Here is a 22,141-nt window from a genome sequence, read left to right as displayed (position 1 = left end):
AGAGAGAACCTGGAAGAGATAGATACATTTTTTGGGCTCCTATAATTTCCCAAGGTTGAACCAAGATGATCTGGAATATCTGAATAGACCTATCATGATGGAGGAAATTGACATGATAATCAAAAGAATCCCCCAAAACTAAAACACAGGCCCACATGGATTCACTAGTGAATTCTTTCAAACCTTTGAAGAGAATCAATTGCCAATCCATTTCAAGCTTTTCCAGGAAATTAAAGAAAAATAAACACTCCTAAATAGTTTCTATGAAGTTAACATCATCCAGATACCAAAAGCAGACAAAGACACCACAAAGCAAGAGAATTACAGGTTGATATCCTTGATGAACAAAGATGCAAATATCCTTAACAAATTTCTAGCAAATAGGATCTAATGCCTCATCAAGCTCCATGACCAAGTAGGAATCATTCCAGACATGCAAGGATGGTTTAATATATGCAAATCAATCAACACATATATCATATCAATAAGATAAAACAAAAATCATATGATCATATCAACAGATACAGAGAAAGCATCTGATAAGATCCAGCACCTATTCATGACACACACACACACACACAAAACCCTCAACAAGATGGTCACTGCAGAAACTTTCCTCAAGATAGTGAAAAGCCATCTAACACAAACCCATAGAAAGCATTATAGTAAATGGGGAGAAACTAAAAGCCTTTCCTCTAAAGGCACAAGACAAGGTTGCCCCCTATTGCCATTTCTATTCAATATAGTACTTGAGGTATTTACTATAGCAATTAGGCATGAAAAAGATATCAAGGGCATCTGTAAAAAACACTAGTGAAGTCAGATTCCAAAATGTTGAAGTCACTGGTGAGGTTGGATCCTGGGTGAGTACAGTACTCACAAAGAAGCATCCACCAGCCACTTCAGTAACTCAGTTTATTGTAGATAGAAAGTAGATATCTCTATTAGGAGAGAATAGGATGTAGACTCTGCCAGCCAATCAGGTAGGACGTGAGAAGGGATTAAAACAGGGTGTGTGCTTCTGTGTTTTAGGAATGGCCCCTGAACTAGTGGGCGAGGGATGTAGTATTCAGCACTCCACTGATTATATAGGACTTGGGTCTATTGAATCAGGGATATGGGAGCTATGTATGGAGGAAAAGTGGCTATTTTTCCTCCATGGCCAATGCATTTTAATTGCCTTGCACTTTGTTGGACAGAGGAGGAAGACACAATACCACCTACTCCCTCCAAGCATAAGGTATATCTTGCAAGGCCCAATTATGGGTTCAGTATTGTAAGGAGATGACGGAAACCTCTGCACCTGTGTCAAACATTCCTTTAAATTTTCATGAATCTCAAGGTTTAACATTGGGTGATCTACTTGTGTTATTATTACTAATAGATTCACAGATGCATGGGGTTGGTACTCATAAAGTCTGTGGTCCTAGGGGTGATCAAAGCAACCAGGCATGACACAGGGGAAATACAGAAGCTGGGAATTCAGATAGGAAAGAAAGAAGTCAAGCTCTCACTGTTAGCAGATGACATGATATGATATTTAGAAAATTCCAAAGCTCTACAGAAAAGCTTCTAGAAACAATAGATTTGTATGGTAAAGTGTCAGGCTACAAAATTAATATGCAAAAATTCATGGCATCATTTCTATATATAAAAAATGAAAAAGAGATACTAAAAAAATTCCATTCACAATTGTGCCTCAAAAAATCAAGTATCTTGGAGTCAACTTCACTCAAGACCTATAAAAAGAAAAGTATCAAAACACTGCTTCAAGGGGCCGGAGAGATAGCATGGAGGTAAGGCGTTTATCTTTCATGCAGAAGGTCATCGGTTCGAATCCCGGCGTCCCATATGGTCCCCCGTACCTGCCAGGAGCAATTTCTGAGCACGGAGCCAGAAAAAACCCCTGAGCACTGCCGGTGTGACCCAAAAACCACAAAAGAACAACAACAACAACAACAACAACAAAAAACCACTGCTTCAAGAAATAAAAGAGGACTCAAGGAAATGGAAACAATGATGTTTAAACATCATTAAAATGACTATGGTTCGCAAAGCATTACACAGATTTAATGCATTCCTATAAGAACATCCATGACATTTTTTCATAGAAGTGGATAAAATGCTCCTGAAATTTGTATGGAACAATAAAGACTGAAAATAGCTAAAGCAACCCTTGGGAAAAAGAAGAAGGGAGGCATCACTTTTCCCCAATTTTAAATTGTACTTTAAAGCAGTAGTCATTAAAACAGCATGGTACTGAAATAAAGACCCTAAGATCAATGCAATAGATAAGAATATTCTGAGGCAGACTCTTAGGTATATGATCAATTAGGTTTTTTTGTTTGTTTTTGTGTGACACCCAGTGGTGGTCAGGGGTTACTCCTGGCTCTGCATTTAGAAATCACTCCTGTCAGGCTAGGGGGACCATGTGGGATGATGAGATTAAACCTGGCTCAGCTGCATGTAAAACAAATGTCCTACTCGTTGTGCTATCACTCTGACCCCAATTAATTAATCTTTTTTTTTTGTTTTGTTTTTGGGCCACACCCGGCGATGCTCAGGGGTTACTCCTGGCTGTCTGCTCAGAAATAGCTCCTGGCAGGCACGAGGGACCATCTGGGACACCGGGATTCGAACTAACTGCCTTTGGTCCTGGATCGGCTGTTTGCAAGGCAAACGCCGTTGTGCTATCTCTCAGGGCCCAATTAATTAATCTTTGATAAATGGGCAAGAAATATAAAATGGGGCCAGAGTAGTGCCGCAGTGGTAGGCCAAGATGTAACATTAGAGAGATGCTGTGACAGACTGGTTTGATTCCCTGATATCCCATATGGTTCCCTAAGCCAGGAGTGATTTCTGAGCGCAGAGCCAGGAGTAACCCCTGAGCGTCACCAGGTGTTGTCCAAAAACCAAAAAGAAAAAATAAATGAAGCAAGAAAAGCATCTTCAACAAGTGGTACTCAGAAAACTAGTCAACTACATACAAAACAAACAAACAAACAAACAAAAAAAGCCAAACTCGAATCTCTCCCTAGCACCATGTACAAAGGTCAAACTAAAATGGATTAAAGACCTTGATATTGATATCAGACCTAAAAAATCATAAGAGATATATAGGAAATGGTAGGCAGAAGACTACAATACATTGAAGCTAAAGGAATCTATAAGGAAGAAACACCACTGGCTAAGTAAGTGGAATCAAAGATAAATAAATGGGACTACATTAAACTGAGAGGCACCTTCAAGAAAACATTGACTAGGATACAAGGACTATACACCAAATAGGACACAATACCCACTGATAAGGGATTAATATTTAAGATATACAAAGCTCTGGTAAAACCCATCAAGAAAAAAAATTAAAAAATGGGGATAAGAAATAAACATTTACTCAAAAAAAGAAATACAGAAGACCAAAAGGCACGTGAAAAATGCTCCAGATCATTAATCATCATCAGGAAGATGCAAATCAAATCAATAAGAAGATATTATCTCACACCAGAGACTGACACACATGACAAAGAAAATTAACAAATCTGTGATAACTTGAGGGTGGGAGTCAGGAGTTCACTCATTTGTGGGATATAAGGGAAAAAAAGAGGTGGCCAGAGCGAGAGAACATCGAGTAGAGTGTTTGCCTTGTACATAGCAGACCTGGGTTCGATTCCTGGCACCTCTTATTTCCCCTGAGCATGCCAGAGTGATTTCTGAGTGCAGAGCCAGGAATATCCCAAGTGATGCTGGGTGTGGACCCAAAAGCAAAAAATAAAATAAAAAAGGATAGTATACTAATAATATCCAGAGATAATAGATATTAGGGCCAGGAAAGCCAATACAGGGTAGGAAGCCAGTCGGAACAGTGCAGTTAACGTAGAGAAGGGACCACTAAGATGACGCTATTGGAATTAATCACTCTGGACAGTACTAGGTGCTAAAAGGAGACAGTGATAGGCATGGTAACCCCTTCATTAACAATAGTGCAAACCACAATATGTAGATATAAAAAATGAAGTTGAAGGAACAGAGAGAGGGGGAGGAAGGAAGGGAGAGAAAGGGTTGGTTAGAGAGGGAGAAAGAGAAAGAGGGGGAGGAGAGAGAGACACACAGAGAGAGAGAGAGACAGAGAGACAGAGAGAGAGAGTAATATGTCTGCAAAAAATACCAGACATCTAGCAGAACTTGCTTAATTATTTTAGTTTAGCTATACAGGGCTTATTCCTTTATTCATGGCTCTGAGTTCAGGGATAAATCCTGGTGGGAGTCAGAGGACTTTATGTGGTCCTAGGGATTGAACCTGCGTTGGAAAAGTTCAAGGCAAGTGCCTTACTTACTGTCCTATTGATTTAGCCCAAGCCTTTCCTAATTTAAACCATTTTGTTTTTCAACTTATAAGACCTGGTAAACATATTACTACTATACTATCAAGTTTACAAGAGTGGGAAAAAATTCTGGGACTGGAGAGATAGCATAGCAGTGGGGCATTTGCCTTGCAAGTGGATGACTCTGGCGGACCCTGTTTTGATTTCCAACATCCCATCTGGTCCCCGAGCCTGACAGGAGTGATTTGAGTGCAGAGCCCAGAGAAGCCCCTGAGCACTGCCAGGTGTGGCCCAAAAACAAAACAAACAAAAACAGAAACAAAAACCAATGGGGAAGGGGCTGGAGAGATAGCATGTAGGTAGGGCGTTTGCCTTGCATGCAGAAGGACGGTGGTTCGAATCCCGGCATTCCATATGGTCCCCTGAGCCTGCCAGGAGCTATTTTTGACCATAGAGCAAGGAGTGTCCCCTGAGCACTGCCAGGTGTGACCCACCCCCACAAAAAAAAAAAAAAGACAACAACAACAACAAAAATAATAGGGAAAATTCCTAAACCAATGATCTTACTCTTTTAATAGGAAAAAATTTCCTGCGAGAATTCTTCCTCTCACCACATCATTGAACCCTTCTCGTCTGGTGGCAGCATACATGGCTTCCGTAGACACGTCATTGTCACATCTGTGACCTGAAAGGAAAAGAGATAAATATTACCTGAAAAGGAAGTTAAGTTTTGATGAAAAGTAACCTTACAATCACATTTGTGACTAATACTACCATTTGCAGAAACTGTCTTGAATGTTCCTCATTCTTACCTCTTGTGCAATGACTGACTAGTTAAGAGTTAAAGTGAGAGAAGGAAATAAGTGAGAAAAAAATTTCAATTACTTAGGAGTTCAAGATATAGTATAGCAGGTAGGGCACTTTTATGTGGCCAATCTAGGTTTGATTCCTTGCACCACATATGGCTTCTCCACCCCCATTAGGAGTGATCCCTGAGTGCAGAGCCACAAGTATGCCCTTAGTATCAATCAGTGTGGTCAAGAACCAAAACAAGGAACAAAATTTCAATAAACTTTTGATCCTTTAATATATTCAAACATTTAATGAACTCCTATCCTCTGCCAGGCACATTAAACTAATATAAAGAGAAATTATTCCTTCAAGATATCCACAGTCCAGAGAGGTGAACTGAACACATAAGGGTATCTATGACAAGAAGTACAGTAAAATATACTTATAAAATGACAAAGAAAAATAATCTGATTTATTTCACTGACTCATCAATATTATCTCAAGTGATTATTTCTCTGCTATATGTGAACCTTTTAAATGTTTAAAGTCAAAGTAGCTTAGTACAGCCATCTTACCATATCTGAGTCCATCAAATCTTGCCATATTTGAAGCCACTTCCGATGTGCACAATACATGATAGCAAACAATTGAATAACTGGTATGAGGCAGAGATACTTCTATCACTCGGGCCCCTTGAGACTCAAAGAGGTCAGCAGCTTTAGACCAAAGAGTTCGCACTTCACTGGATAATTCTGGTACAAGGTACTCCTTGTTAGAAAAAAATTATTATACAGACACTGGAACATCTGTATAAACTGACTTACAACAATCTATAACCTAGAATCTTTTGCAATATATTAGAAAAATCTCGCAAAAGTAAGAATAATTAGACTTAAGTGGTTTGTTTTTTGGTCAAACCCAATGGTGCTCAGGGCTTACTTCTGGCTCTGTGTTCAGGAATTATTCCTGGCGAGTTCAGAGGACCATGTGGGATACTGGGGATTTAAATTGGGTCAGCTACACGCAAAGCAAATACCCTACCCACTGTGCTACAACTCTGGCCCAGACTTAAGCATCTGAAGATTGTTTATGGCATGACAAGCATACTACTAGGTCTTAGGTAGATGTAAAACTTCAAAGTTGAGGACCTGTTTGGAGAAACTTACACCTGGAGTTGCGATCTCTAGAGATAGAAACAGTGATGCTGCTAAACCTCTTAGAATACACAGGGAGCCTCTCATGACAACAACAACAAATTATACTAAGCTTAAACACTTAAAAACATTAAAATTAGTAACTTAAGAAACTTCTTGGGGTCGGCGAGGTGGCACTAGAGGTAAGGTGTCTGCCTTGCGAGCGCAAGCCAAGGAAGGACCGCAGTTCGATCCCCCAGAGTTCCATATGGTCTCCCAAAGCCAGGGGCAATTTCTGAGCGCTTAGCCAGGAGTAACCCCTGAGCATCAAAAGGGTGTGGTCCGAAAAAAAAACAAAAAAAAAAACAAAAAACGAAAAAAAGAAACTTCTTAATATAATTTACTCAATTGCATCTATAGTAAATGTAGTAGTAATGTCAATAATAACAGTAAAGATGGTAACATCTGAGGTTATGTTCCAAGAGCTATAAGGGATGACTCTGGTTCATAGCCTTTATATGTGCTATTAGAAAAGCCATAGATTTCAAATTATTTTTGAAAATAAAAGTTTTATTTGTCTACCAATGATTGCTTTTACAGAATGGGTCTATCACTGCTTTTATAGGATGGTGGGAAAGATAAGTACTTGTGATTCAAACATTATCAAAAGCTAAAATATTTACTCTTTAGTCCTTTACAGAAAAAAGCTTCCACTTCCTACTTAACATGATTATCTAATTCGGTTCTCATCCCTACCTATGGCCAATACTGCTATTATTCCCATTCAACCGGTGAAGAAATTGAATTTGGGTGAAATGAAGTCATGTGCTCAGGGTACATATGAAATAAAAATGGCAAAATGGCAACTTTAACCCACTCTGTTTCCCAGGTAAGTACTCTATATCCAATTTGACAGTATTTCTGTAAAGGACAAAAAGGGAAGAGTTACCTTTGGAATTCCTATACAGAATTTGCTCATGTCTTCCAAAGTGGGAAGCATAAATGGTTTAATGGGCTCCTGCACTGTGGTAGAATCCTTAGAGTCATGCCCAGCTAGTACACCTATAAAAAAAAATCCTTATGAGTAACATAGTTTGCTTTACAGGAAGAATATAGTGTTTTAAAACTGGATAAGTTTATATAAAAATACCCAAATAAATACCCAAAACAATTGCTGCATCATCCACACTTCTGGTTAAAATTCCTGGCACATCCATTGAGTTCACCAGGGGAATGAGACCGTGACGAGAAACCAAGCCATAGCTTGGCTTTAAGCCAACGAGCCCACAGAGGGCAGCAGGATTTCTAGTCGATCCTCCTGTATCTGATCCTAAAGCCCTGTAATTTAAATGGAATTTCCTTTAGAAGAATGATGTATTTCTAAATATGTTTGAGATCTATCCTTCAAAACATGTATTTTTTAATTGTATTTACAAAGTTGTATCAAGGTAACACAAACTTGTCTTAGAGAATTCATAAAGTAAAAATGTATATAGTAATAACAAAATATTCTACCATAGAGACAAACACTGTTAACATTTTTTATATTAACTTTGAGTTTTCTAAACAAGTTTTTCATAGTTAAGGTCAGTTTGTAAATCTAAACACCTAACTTTTTTGGATTTTATATTATTAAAATTACTTAAATTTATTTTTATTTGGTACCCATACCCAGCAGTGCTCCTGATCTGTGCTCATGAATTACTTTTGGTGGTGACGGGGAGCTATAGGGAGTATCAGGGATAGAACCAGAGTCAGCTATATGTAAGGCAAGCGCCCTGTCTGCTATATAGTCTCAAATTACAAAAAAATTTTTTTGGGGGGGGTCACATCCAGCAATGCTCATAGGTTACTCCTGGCTTTATGCTCAGATATTGCTTCTGGCAGGCTCGGGGGACCATATGGGATGCCGGGATTCGAACCACTGTCCTTCTCATGCCAGGCAAATGCCTTACCTCCATGCTATATCTCCAGCCCCTCAAATTATTAAAAATTAAAAAATTTTAAAGTATGTACAATACTCTATCACAGAAGTTGGTGATTCCAGAATTTTAAAGTTCATTCTATCATAATGTAAATTCAAATCTTATACCTATTACAAATACAAACCTTATACCTTCCATTGATATTGGCTGCATTTAAAATAAAACAAGTAAATGGCAATTTCACAGCATGTTTTTACAAACTACAAATTTCTCTAGAAACTCAGATAAAGTCCTTAGTTACCCTATGCAGAATCATGGTTAGAAATGTACTTCAGCTATGCTGTTATGCAATTTCTAATTATAATTATGCCATCATACATAACTTTGTGCTACATATACCTTTAAACATAAATTCTTGTCAATAAATATGATTAGTTTTTAGGCTAAATTCAAAGGAGTAGAATCTATGGGAAAAATGTTATTTTTGGGAGGAGGGGTTTAGAGAAGAGCTTCTGGGCAACACACAGCAGAACTCAGAGATCACTCCTGGCAGTGCTTGGGTGACTATATGTAGTGTGGGAATTGAACCAGTGTCAGTTATCTGTAAGGCAAATTCCTCAATAAACCCCTGTACTATTTCTCTAGTCCCAGAAATTCTTAATATATAACTGTCAAAGTATTTGTCCAAAAAGTTATACCTGTTTACATTTCCTACCACAATGATTCCTGCTGAGCGTTTTTATTTTTATTTATTTTTTTTTGGTTTTTGGGCCACACCCTATGATGCTCAGGGGTTACTCCTATCTATGTGTTCAGAAATCACTCCTAGCTTGGGGGAACCACATGGGATGCTGGGGATTGAACCCAGGTCTGTCCTGGGTCAGCTTCGTGCAAGGCAAATGCCCTACTACTATGCTATTGCTCTGGCCCCCAGATTCTGTCTAAATTTTAATGTTTCATTATATCACTGAGTAGTATTAAATTTGCTTAGTTTGAAAACCAAAAATCCTTAACAATCATGTAATTAATTTTGGGGTTTGAACTCAGGTCTCATACATGCAATGCATGAACTTCACCACTGAGTTTTTTATCTCTTGCCATAAGATGCATTTAAAAATAATTCACCACATTTATTTGTATTTGTAGTCTCTCTATATCAGGGGTCTCAAACTCGAGGCCCGTGGGCCATTTTGTGGCCCGCGGCCGGCCTCAAATATCGCAGTATTCGCGATTATTCCCTTACCGAATAATCGCAATAAAAATCGCATTAGTAAGAAAAAAAATTGCATTAAACATTCGCATACCCCGAGCAGTTCCGTTCGGGGTATGCAAATATTAAATGCGATTTTTTACTGCGAATATTCGGTAAGCGAAATCCCTTATGCGGCCTTACTTCACCCCGACTTTGCCCCCTTCGGCCCCCAGGTAAATTGAGTTTGAGACCCCTGCTCTATATCTTAGTGTTTGCAGTTCCTGCTTTTTTTCCTTATTTATTTTTGGAGCAGCATAAACAAAGGCACTTGGGGCAACTCTGCTCAGTGCTCAGATATCACTTCCAGTGGTGCCCAGAGACCACAGAATTCTGAGGAATGAGCCTGGCCTTCTTACAGGCAGAGCAAGTACTCTAGCCCTTAGAGCAACCTCCCTGGCCTAAAACATGTTTCTCTTATTTAAAAAGAAACAGCAACAAAAAACGCCCCCCAAAATAACTACCTGAAGGATATTTTTTAAGCCAACTCCAAGAGTATAAATACAGCTTGTTGCCTGATTTCACTTAGATAAAAGTAGTCAAATTCATGAAACATAAAGTAGAAGAGCAGTTGCCAGGGGCTGGGAAGATAGGCAATTAGACAGCTGCTGTTTAACACAAGGAGTTTGTTTTGCAAATGAAACAAGTTCTGGAGGTTGGCTGCACAACACTATGTATTTATGTGTTTATATTAAACACCTTCTGGATTGTATAGTTAAAATGGTTAAGATGGTAAGTATAATGTTATATATTTTTTATTAAAGTTAAAAAAATTTCGTTAGCTCAGTAAAAAGCCTTTTTGACAAAAAAAAATACATCCCTACAACAGAAAAAAGATAACTATATGATACAATGAGTTACTGTCTTAAAAATAATTCTGACATCAATTTTATATATCTGTCCAGATGCTTTCATAGAAAGTGTATATAATTATATAATTACTAGGTTCAACAGAATAAAAAGTCATTCTATACATACTATCTGTACTATGCTTATCAATAAGCAATCTTAAGGAGTTGGGTGGTTTGAGGCTACACACAGCAATGTTCAGGGCTTACACATGGCTGTGCTCAGGGATCATTCTTGGCAGTGCTTGTGCCAGGGACTAAACCTGGGTTGGCAGTGTGCAAAGCAAGCACCTTAATTTTTATACACTTTCTCCAGTCCTTAACAGTATGTCTTGGTTATCTTCCCATGTTACTACAGGGTTCATTATCTCATTCTTTTTATTGACTGCCTAGTACTCCAAGCATTCCCTTGTTTTAAAAACTATTATACAAGAAACAGATCAAAAAGGGGAAAAAAAATCCAGGTTCGATCCCTGGCACCCCATATAGTCCCCCAAGGCTACCAGGAGTGATTTACATGTGCAGAGCCAGGAGTAACCAAAGCACCACCAGGTATGACCCCAAAATTAAAAAAAAAAAAAACAAACAACAACAAAAACAATCAAAGGGGGGGGGGAAGAAACTAAAGCACAGGATGGTTAGAGACCCATTCTTTTAGGTCCCTTTTGTCTTGCCTTACCCCTAGGGAAGCATTAGCTAAGCAAAGCACTAATAGTCCCAAGGTTCCCCTGCTCTACAGAACTTGCAAAATCTTTTTGGCTGAGGGTGCCCTTTTGGGTCACACTCTGTGATGTCAATGGGCTTCTCCTGGCTGTGCTCAGGGATGACTCCTGGAGATACTCACGAAATTGCATGTGATGCTAGTGATCAACCTGGGCCAATTGGATGCAAGGTAACTGAATGCCTTACTTCGTGCATTCTCTAGTCCCTGGCTTACCATTTTTATCAGTACAACTTCACTACAAAATTAGATGGCTGCTTTCACTACTTTTAAAAAGATACATTTTCTTATTAGGATTCACTGACTGATGCATAAAAAGTAAAACCTACATTTCCATAGGAATTATGTGTCAAAATGCCATCTTCTCAAAGCACATTCAGAAAGATGAACTCTAAGTGGGGTGATGAGAATAGAAAAAAAAAAAAAAGCTTCTAATCTTACAGTTCTAACTTGTCAGAACTCTCATTAATATTAATGCAGTGCTATAATATTCCACAGAGATAAAATGAAATGGTTTCACTTGTTAACAAGATTTCAGGGAAACTTAAAAAAATATCTGTAGAACCTTAATCTCCATTGCTCCGGAAAATTTAAATATTTTATTGGCTGCAAAACCTCTGAAAGAGCTTTAATTTCAGTGGATAATTAAGAAGAGATAAAATAGAGTACTATTAAACACATTCAATTTGATTAAATTGAGTCCAATAAAATAAACATAACTGATATATATTTTTCTCTTTTGGGGCGAGGTAGGTAGTTTTGGACCACATGTGGTATTGCTCGAAGCTACTCCCAACTCTTTGCTTGGCTCTTCTTACTCTTCTTTGGGTGGTTAAGACTTAAGACATATGACAGGATAGATGAGTTATTTCTAAATGCAAAGTGTGACAATCATACAAACTTGAAGAAACTTTCCCTATGACCATTTTTTTTCCTTAAGACTATTTTTTCGTTATCCTGTTACACTGACAACTGAAGCAAAACAGAACAAGCTGTGGTCTCCCCACAACTCTGCCCTTTCTTGACAGCTCAGGGGCTAGAGTATTTTTTTCTTTCCTCCTTTTCCCATCAAAAGTAAGTTTTAAGTCAAAGATGATCTAAAATGAGCAATTTGGCTCAGACATTCAACTAACGCATGGCATGTTAGTCCATAAAAATTTTAATAATCAAAGAGCAGACACCCCCAAATTATTTGAATAATAGAGCTCTGGCGCCTAGAATGTTGCTCAGTGATCTCACAGACTTTGCATGTATGAGGCCAGGAATTCCATCCTGACATCTCAATGCCTACCTCCCAATGAAACTGAAATTCAGTGAAGTGTATTTATACAACGTACTTTTTTGAAGATCCATGTTGTTAAGAGGCCAGGTATTATAGAGAAGACTTTACATGTTACTCAAAATGAAAGTTTAATGTATACAATGTAAATATAGTTGAAAATACTTATATTGTCAATATATTATACATCATAAATATATACATATCAATTCATAATATACCATTAATTACATAAAGAGTTGTAATATAAAGAGTTGGTTGAAATTACGCACATGATAACTATTCTAGTAGTGAAATCTATGATTAGATTTTTAAATACAGTGGATGACTCTATTTTAAAGTTTCCCCCAGGTCATCTTACGCAAAGCATGTGAAGGCTGATACTGCTGCAGCGCTTCCTCCTGAGCTTCCTCCAGTTATAAGAAAATTTGTATCTTCTTTCTCAGCCTGGCACTTCCTCTTTTCTTTATATTGTTTTGAATAGCTCCAAGGATTTTTAACTGGTCCAAATACACCATCTGTGCTTCCAGATCTGACATGAAAAAATGATGCATGATACCTTAACAAAACTTTGGTTGTATGTGAAATTTTACATTGATTGAAGTGATTTGTTTTTGACACCATATAACTTGAACAAGAAAGGGAAGAAGCTGGCTTACAATATGGTTGGGGAGACAGAGGATGCAAAGTGGACTTGAGGCAGCAAGTAGACAAAACTTGGTCTACTAAGAAAAAAAGATTTTTTAAAAAATGGTTTCAGAGACAGTTTTTTTCATATTTATTTTCATTTGGTTTTGGGGCCACACCTGATTGGTGCCAGGGGCTCTGTGCTCAGAATTTTTTTCCCAGCAGTGTTTGGAGGGTGGGGGATTCATATCTGGTAGTGCTCAGAGACCTGGTGGGGCTTGGATAGGGTGCAGGGGCTTACTCCTGACTCTCTGTTCAGGGATAACTCCTGTTGGGACCATATGCAGTGAAGTGGCAGAGATCAAACGTGCTGGGTCAGACACATGCAAGTAAACACCCTACTCACTATTTCTACAACATTTGTCATGCTGCTTTCATACAAAGAAGGGTGCAGCACAGTTACCTCATGAGTAATGTGGTTAAACCTCACTTGAACTATACTTCATCAAAATTAAGAATTTATGGCTTGGAGTTAGAGTGACAGTACAGTAGGTAGGGCAATTGTCTTGCATATGGCCAACTTGGGATTTGATTTCCAGCATCCTTTATAATCTCAAGCCCACCAGTAGTAATTCCCAATTATAAAACCAGGAGTAATTAGGGTGTCGATATCCCTGAGCATTGACCATAAGACACTGGCAACCTCAACCCCACAAAAAAAAAAAAAAAAGGAAAGAAAAAAAAAAGAATTTATGGCTTTTTTCAAACCCACATTTTCCTTTGAACACATAGCTCTCTTACTTTGTATCTATGTATCTATGTCTTTGTTTTCTTGTTTGTCTGCTCTTTTAAGCTTGTGTTCTCTCAAACATGTATCTCCCTTCTCTCCACTCACATCTAAAGTTCTTCAATATAAAATTATTTTGCTTCACACACAAAGAGAATTTATGTACTTGAAAGGTATGTTCAGAGAATATAACCTTCAAGAGAGTGCAAAGCACCAGTTGATGGAATTCGAATCCAGAATATCTATTCAACATATTCCACCAAAGAAGTTAGATGAATGGCAAAATATGGTTTTTATCATTAGTCATCAAAAAATAAATGCAAACTAAGACCAAAAGATTTGATTATAATCCTATCTGACAACAAAACATAATTTCAGAGGGACTGAAAACTGGCATTTGAACTTTTAAATTTCCTCACTCCTTTCAAATACCTATACTGAAAGAAATTAAAGAGATAGATGGAAAAAATATAGAAAAGAAAATGTAATTTTACTCACCCCATAGCAAACTCATCTAAATTTGTTTTTCCCATTAATACAGCTCCTTGATCAAACAACTTTTGAACAACTGTAGCATTATAAGGAGGTACATAACCTGAAAAAAAAGGGGAGAGGGATATTTCAACTATAGGAAAGGAACCATGAAAATATAAATCACATGCAAGGAAAAAGATTTAAAACTATATTTAGCAATTCAAATTGACATATTAATGATCTCTAATCAGTAGTGGATTGGATATTCTTTCAGTTATTTGCCTACTGCTGACTTCTAAGTTTTCCACAGAAAATCTATATATTCACAATTTTTATAACATAAGAACACCGACTTTAACAGAACTATAAAATACTGAATGATAATAAAAACCTTCATCTGAAATAGCAAATTATTATTCTGTTCATTGAACTTGATTTTTCTTGTTAGAGATCACAGTGTTTTAACCTATGTTCCATCATAAGTAGATCTTTATCGAAATTAAATTTTTTTTCTCTTGTGCCTAAGAACCCCAAATAATCAATAACAGTTCCCCTGTCAGAGAAATCCAGGGCATATTCTTCACAGAACATTTCTTTCTATCTATAGTTTAGGAATAATCTTTTTTCATATATTTCTCACAGGATCCAAATATCTTGGTAAACATGATTTCTTCTGGCCTACTCAACTGTAAAGAGCAAAAGTAATTATTTGTATTCTTAGGAAGATACAGTAATATATAGTTCATTTATAGTTTTTATATAATACATCTAGTGAGGAAATAAAAAATAAAAATAAGATAAAACAGCCTCGGGGCCTGAGCAACAGCGCAGTGGTAGGATGTTTGCCTTACATATGGCTGACCTAGGACAGACTGTTGTGTGATCCCCCGGTGTCCCATATGGTCCCCCAAGCCAGGAGCGATTTCTGAGCACATAGCCAGGAGTAACCCCTTAGTGTCATCGGGTGTAGCCCAAAAACCAAAAACAAACAAACAAAAAAAGTAGAAGAAGATGCTAACAAATTCTCACACCATATAGTATAAATACTTTGGCCTTCATTTCCCTTATTATCAATGAATGGGATCCAAAGTCACTTATATAACTATGTATTCAGTTATTAAGTTTTCTAAACAGGATTGTCAGGATGTCCTAAATGGGATGCATTTATTAAGTGAATCATGTCTGCATTGGGCCAGCTCCATTGACTTACTCTGTTCTTGAAAGAGATGTAAACTAAGCTATGAAAAATTATGGGTACACTGGCCATTCAGCAGAAAGCTAGCAATCTCAGGAGGAAAAGGGAAGCCAAGTCCCTGCCTGCCAAAGCCATTCCTGTTGCACACATCACCCACAACTGCCACCTCTCCAACAGCCTGCTTCACCATTGCTCTAAGGCTCTCTACAGAGACACCAAACTGACTAAAACTCCAAGTATTCAGGAATTTGGGCTGATACCACCAGAACTTTTTTGGAGTGAGTGCAGACACCCACACACACCCCCCACCACATACACACACACACACACACACACACACACACACACACACACACACACACACACACACACCACTCACCCACACCCACACATACCCCACCACACACACACACACACACACACGCGCATGCACACACACACCCCACTACACACACACACACACCCTATACCTGGAAGGTCTGATAATGCAAACACCCACATAGCTGAAGTATCAGTAATAGTGTTTGAAATTCCTGGACCCTGTGACTACATCTGCAACCCTAAGACAATTCTTTTTCTTTTTGGGGGGGGGGGTGCATATCCGGTGGCACCAGGGGTTACTCCTTGCTCTACAACCAGAAATCATTCCATATAGGCTCAGAGGACCATATGGGATGCTGGGGAATGAACCAGGGTCATTGTGTGCAAGGCAAATGCCCTACTTGCTGTGTTATTGCTCTGGCCCCAAGTCAAGTCTATTTTAAAAAATACTGTAATCTCCAAAAGAATGCATAAATTTAAATGCCAATGTGTATCTGAAGTCATGTAATGTTCAGAAACAAAAGTAACAGAAAGATCAACTAGCAACAAGAACTTACTAAACCTCCTGATAATGACTTAATGACCTAATTGCAATATAAAATAATTTTCACAGATTTTCTAGTTGCTGAACTCTTCCCCCTCTCTTTCTTCTTTTTCTTTCATTTCATTTTTAATAATCTCACTCCCACTACCCTGGAAACAAATGCATTATAATCAATTATGTCACAATGTAATCCATGTTCTTTTAAATAAATCATATTTAAAAAATTAATACTTTTGTGTTCCTAAAAGAGAAGCATAAAAAAGGACTACCCCAGCCTAGATATTTCTTTTGCAGATATAGTTTTTTTTTTTTTTTTTGGCCACACCCATTTGATGTTCAGGGGTTACTCCTGGTTAAGCGCTCAGAAATTGTCCCTGCTTGGGGGACCATATGGGACACTGGGGGATCAAATCGTGGTCCTTCCTTGGCTAGCGCTTGCAAGGCAGACACCTTACCTCTAGCGCCACCTCTCTGGCCCCAGATATAGTTTTTAACTTGGTAGTTTTGGTATTTTCAAATTAAATTGAAGAATGTCTATTTTTATAAAGTCATTAATACAATGATTAATTAACATTTACCTTTCAGCATTCTTGAGGCACATGTTGTCTCAATGCCAGCTGTGCTGAAGTTATCTTTTACTGCAATAGGAATTCCATCCAATTCCCCAAGTGAGTGACCTACATTAAAAAGGCAAAAGAGAGTTGGGGGAGAAATGGAAGTGGGGAAGGTAGTAGAACAGAGGTCTAAAGAATAAGAGATACGTCTAGTTCAAAATATAAATACAATTAGTATTTGTTATCAAAATAACTACCAGTATACTAAAGGATAATTTTTCAAAAATTAAAATTGTTGGGGCCACAGTGAGAGCACAATGGTAGGGTGCTTGCCTAGCAAGCTGCTCATGTGGAACCAATCCAGGTTCTATCCCAGGCAGCCCATGTACAAGAATGATTAAAATGACAAGAAGTGGTTAGAAAAAAAAAAAAGAAAAATGTTAAAGATTATGATAATTGTATGGTATAAATTATTGCATATCCACTAACTTCATTTTTTTTTTTTTTTACTTCTTGGACAAGTTCCTTAAGTAAGGCTGTTAAGTTGCTCCTGGCTTGGGGGACCATATGGGATGCTGGGATTCGAACCACCGTCCATCCTGGATCAGCTTCGTGCAAGGCAAATGCCCTACTGCTGTGCTATTGCTCCTGCACGGAGGCTGTTAAATTTTAAAAGTTTCTCTTGCCAAATGAAGATGGAAACATTTGACTACCATATCCAGAAAATTGGATACACATTCTTCTCCAAAGCACATGGGTCATTCTCTAAGATAGACCACATGCTGGCCCATAAAACATATCTACATAAAATCAAGAAGATAGAAATCGTATAGACTACCTTCTCAGATCACAAAGCATTGAAATTAGAAGTGAACTACAAAGGGACACAGAAGAAAACTTTAATACGAGGAAAATAAACAGCTTACTACTAAACAACAGGTGGGTCAGAAATGAAATCAAAGAGGAAATCAAAACATTCCTGAAATCAAATACCAATAAAGACCCAAATTATCAAAATTTATAAGACACAGCAAAAGTGGTACTAAGAGGAATATTTATAAATTTATAAGCACACATCAGGAAGGAAGAAGTGGCCTACATAAATAGCTTAATGATGTAGCTTATAAAATTAGAAAATGATCAAAAAAGGAATCAAAAATAGGTAAACAGAAGAAAATAACAAAGCTTAGAGCATAATCAATAAAGTGGAAATCCAAAAAACAATTCAAAAGATCAACAAAGCAAAAGTTGGTTCTTTAAAAAAGTAAACAATATTGATAAGCCACTACCAAAACTCACAAAGGAGAGAGAGAAACTTAATAAACCAGAAAGGAAATGAAATGGGAGAGATTACTACAGATACTGCAGAGATTCAAAGATTAATCAGAGACTACTTTGAGAAACTCTATGCCACAAAACATGAGAACCTAGAAGAAAGTAATAAATTCTTGGACTCATAACCTTCCATGGTTAAACCAGGATGATCTAGCATCTCTAAACTGATACATCAATATTGAGTAAATTAAAAGGTGATCAAAAGTCTTCGCAAAAACAAAAGCCCAGGTCCAGATGGATTCAGTAATGAATTTTTTCAAACCTTTCAAGAGGAACTACTACCAGTCCTTTTCAGGTTCTTTCATGAAATTGAAGAAATAAGAACACTTTCAAATAGTTTTTATAAAGTTAACATCACACTGATACCAAAAGCAGACAGACATGCTCCCCCAAAAGAAAACTACAAACTAATATCCCTAAATAACACAGATGCAAAAATCCTCAACAAAATCCTGGCAAATAGGATCCAACACCTCATCAAGAAGGTCATACACCATGACCAAGTAGACTTAATTCCAGGAATGCAAGGATGATTTAACATACATAAATCAATCAACATAATATACTATGTATCAACAAAAAGAAAAATTAAAACCACAAAGAAAGCATTTGACAAGGTCCAACACCCATTCTTGATAAAAACTTTTATCAAGATGGGAATGGAAGGAACTTTTCTCAACCACAAGCCAATGGCAAATATTATTCTTAATGGAGATAAACTAAAAGCCTTTCCTCTAAAATCTGGAACAAGACAAAGCTACCCTCTCTCCCCACTCCTATTCAACGTAGTGCTGGAAGTTCTTGTCATAGTGATTAGGCAAGAAAAAGATATCCAGGGCATCTAAGTAGGATAGGAAGAAGTCAAGATCTTGCTGCTTGCAGATGACATGAACTATACTTAGAAAACCCTAAAGACTCTACAAAAAGCTTCTAGAAACAATAGAATCATATAGCAAAGTGGCAGGCTACAAAATCAACATGCAAAAATCAATGACCTTATACAGCAATAATGATAGAGAAGAAATGGACATTAAAAAAAATTTCATTCACATTAGTGTCACACAAACTCAAATACCTAGGACTCAACTAAAGAGGTAAAGGACCTATACAAAGAAAACTACAAAATACAGCTTCAAGAAATAAAAGAGGACACAAGGAAATAGAGATACATACCCAGTTCATGGATTGGGAAGATCAACATCATTAAAATGGAAATACTCCCAAAGTACTGTACTGATTTAATGCAACCCCTCTAAAAATACCCATGACATTTTTCAAAGAAGTGGATCAAACACTCCTAAAATTCATTTGGAACAATAAACAACCATGAATAGCTAGAGCAACCATTGGATAAGGGAATATGGGAGGCATCACTTTCTTCAACTTTAAATTGTATTACAAAGATATAGTCATTAAAACAGCATAGTATTGGAATAAGACAGACCCTTAGATCAATGGAATAGACTCAAAAATGTTCTCCAAATGGAGAATGTTCCCCAGATATACAATCAATTAATCTTTGATAAAAGGGCAAGACATGCAAAACAGAGCAAGGAAAGTCTCTTCAACAAGTGGTGTTGAGTTAACTAGTCAGCCACATGCAAAAGAGTGAACTCAGACCTCCATCTAACACCATGCACAAAGGTCAAATCCAAATGCATTAAAGACCTTGACATCAGACCCAAAACTATACGGTATATAAAACAACACATAGGTAAAACACTTCATAATGAAACTAATGTTATGGCATCTTTGAGAAGGAAACATCTCTCCAAACAAGTGGAAGCAGATATAAACAGATGGGAGGATATAAAACTGAGATGCTTCTGTACCTAAAAGGAAGTAGTGACCAGAACACAAAGGCTATCCACAGAATGGGAGAAACTATTCAACCAATACCCATCATAAGGGACTAATATCTAAGATATGCAAGCTACTGACAAAACTTAACAGAAAAAATATCTAATCCCATCACATCAAAAAATGCAGAGAAGAAATGAACGAACACTTTCTCAAAGAAGAAATACAAATGGGTAAATGCCACATGAAAAAATGCTCCACATCACTAATCAACAGGGAGATGCAAGTCATAACAATAATGAAGTACGTCAGAGATTGGCACACATCACTAAGAACAAGAACAATCAGTGCTGGCGGGAATGTGGAGAGAAAGGAACTCTAATTCACTGCTGGTGGGAATGCCATCTGTTATAGCTTTTATGAAAAACAATATGGAGATTCCTTAAAAAAAACTGGAAATTGAGCTCCCATGTGATTCAGCTATACCATTACTTGGGATATACCCTAGGATCATAAAAATATAATACAAAAATGTCTTCTGCATACCTATCTTCATTGCAGTGCTATTTATAATAGCCAGACTCTGGAAACAACCCAGATACCCTTCAAAAGATAAATGAATAAAGAAACTGTGGCACATATACACAATGGAATATTATGCAGCCATCAAGAGATGAAGTCATGAAATTTTCCTATACATGGATGGACATGTAAACTATTATGGTGAGTAAAATAAGTCAAAGGAAGAGAGACACACACAGAATAGTCTCATTTTTCTATTGGATTTAAGAAAACTAAAAGAAATTATTGTAATAATGCTCAGAGAGACAATAGAGATGGGGTCTGGAAGAACTAGCTCATGATATGAAGCTCACCAGAAAGAGTGGTGAGTGCAGTTAGAGAAATTATTACACTAACAACTATCATGACAATGTCAATGAGTGAGAGAAGTGAGAGAAGTAGAATTCCTGTCTCAAATACAGGCAGAGGGTAGGGAAGGAGGGAGATGGCGGCACTGATTGTGGGAATGTTGCACTGGTGAAGGGAGGGTGTTCTTTTTATGACTGAACCCAACTATAAACATGTTTGTAATCATGGTGCTGAAATAAAAATATTATTTAAAACAAAAAAGAAAAAAGAATTTTACTAAATTCTTTATATATACAACAATGATCATTCAAACAATTTCTTACCTTCCTTATATCTTTTTTCTGATTCTTCAGCTTGCTTCAAGGCCACTTCTTCTGAAACAGTAATGTAAGCATTTAAAAATTTGGTCTTCTTAATTAGAGAGAGGCATTTTTGACAGAGCTCAGTTGGAGTAATCTGGCCTTGTTTCAGAGCTGCAGATACCTATACAGAATGTAAAATTAAAAAAAATTGTTTACTTTGCAGAAGTTTCTGAAAAGACAGATAAACTTGATAAAAAGTACGAAAGGGAGGCCTGATAGAGAAACAATCAACTATACACTTTTATTGTATATGAAGGTATTACATTATCTTGGTTGAGTAACATTCTGTTTTTGAGTCATATCTGAACAAATGGTAGTTTAGGTAAACTACTGCATCTAGGAAAAGTAGAAGTCCAAAACAGGTGAAGGTAGAAGCATGTACAAGAGTAACTTAGCTATATTACAGGTGGTGCATAGTGGAAGAGAGAGATGAACTAGACAAGCATTTTATAAAGGTAATTAAGATATTTATAGCATATAATTCAAACAACACTCATTACAAATTGTGAAAGATATCTACATATAAAAACAACAACAACAACAAAACACTTTTTCAAAATTGTCTCTAGAAATAAGACAACACAAGAAAATGGAGACACAGACCCTGTTTGTGGTTGGAAAGACTAATACAATTAAAATGGCAATAATCCCCAGCTTTCTACAGATTTACTGCAATTCCTCTAAGAATACCCATGACATTCTTCAAAGAAGTGGATCAAACACTCCTAAAATTCATTTAGGATAAAACACTCACAAATAGCTAAAGCAACCCTTAGGAAAAAAAAGATGAGAGGCATCACTTTCTCAAACTTTAAATTGTACTATAAAGCAACAGTCATTAAAACTGCATGGTATTGGAATAAAGACAGATCCTCAGATCAATGGAATAGGTTGAGTATTTAGAGAATGTTCCCCAGACATACAACTAATAAATCTTTGATAAGGGGGCAAGAAATGCAAAATGGAGTAAGGAAAGCTTCTTCAACAAGTGGTGCTGGGACAA

At 37.2% G+C, this 22,141-nt stretch overlaps 1 protein-coding gene across 1 annotated transcript in view; it reads right to left on the bottom strand.

Moving 5' to 3' along the window:
* QRSL1 (glutaminyl-tRNA amidotransferase subunit QRSL1) overlaps positions 1–22,141 on the bottom strand; it is a 42,459-nt gene that overhangs the window by 12,695 nt on the left and 7,623 nt on the right. The window contains exons 2-9 of the mRNA XM_049771191.1: positions 21,100–21,259; positions 16,796–16,894; positions 14,182–14,278; positions 12,631–12,801; positions 7,410–7,585; positions 7,197–7,309; positions 5,690–5,882; positions 4,890–5,007 (exon numbers count right to left, since the gene is read on the bottom strand). Coding sequence (XP_049627148.1) covers positions 4,890–5,007; positions 5,690–5,882; positions 7,197–7,309; positions 7,410–7,585; positions 12,631–12,801; positions 14,182–14,278; positions 16,796–16,894; positions 21,100–21,259 — 1,127 coding nt within the window. The remainder of the gene's footprint in view (positions 1–4,889; positions 5,008–5,689; positions 5,883–7,196; positions 7,310–7,409; positions 7,586–12,630; positions 12,802–14,181; positions 14,279–16,795; positions 16,895–21,099; positions 21,260–22,141) is intronic.

The sequence above is a fragment of the Suncus etruscus genome, chromosome 4 (assembly GCF_024139225.1).
Source record: "Suncus etruscus isolate mSunEtr1 chromosome 4, mSunEtr1.pri.cur, whole genome shotgun sequence".
Lineage (NCBI taxonomy): Eukaryota > Metazoa > Chordata > Mammalia > Eulipotyphla > Soricidae > Suncus > Suncus etruscus.
This window is presented reverse-complemented; position numbering and strand designations above follow the sequence as displayed.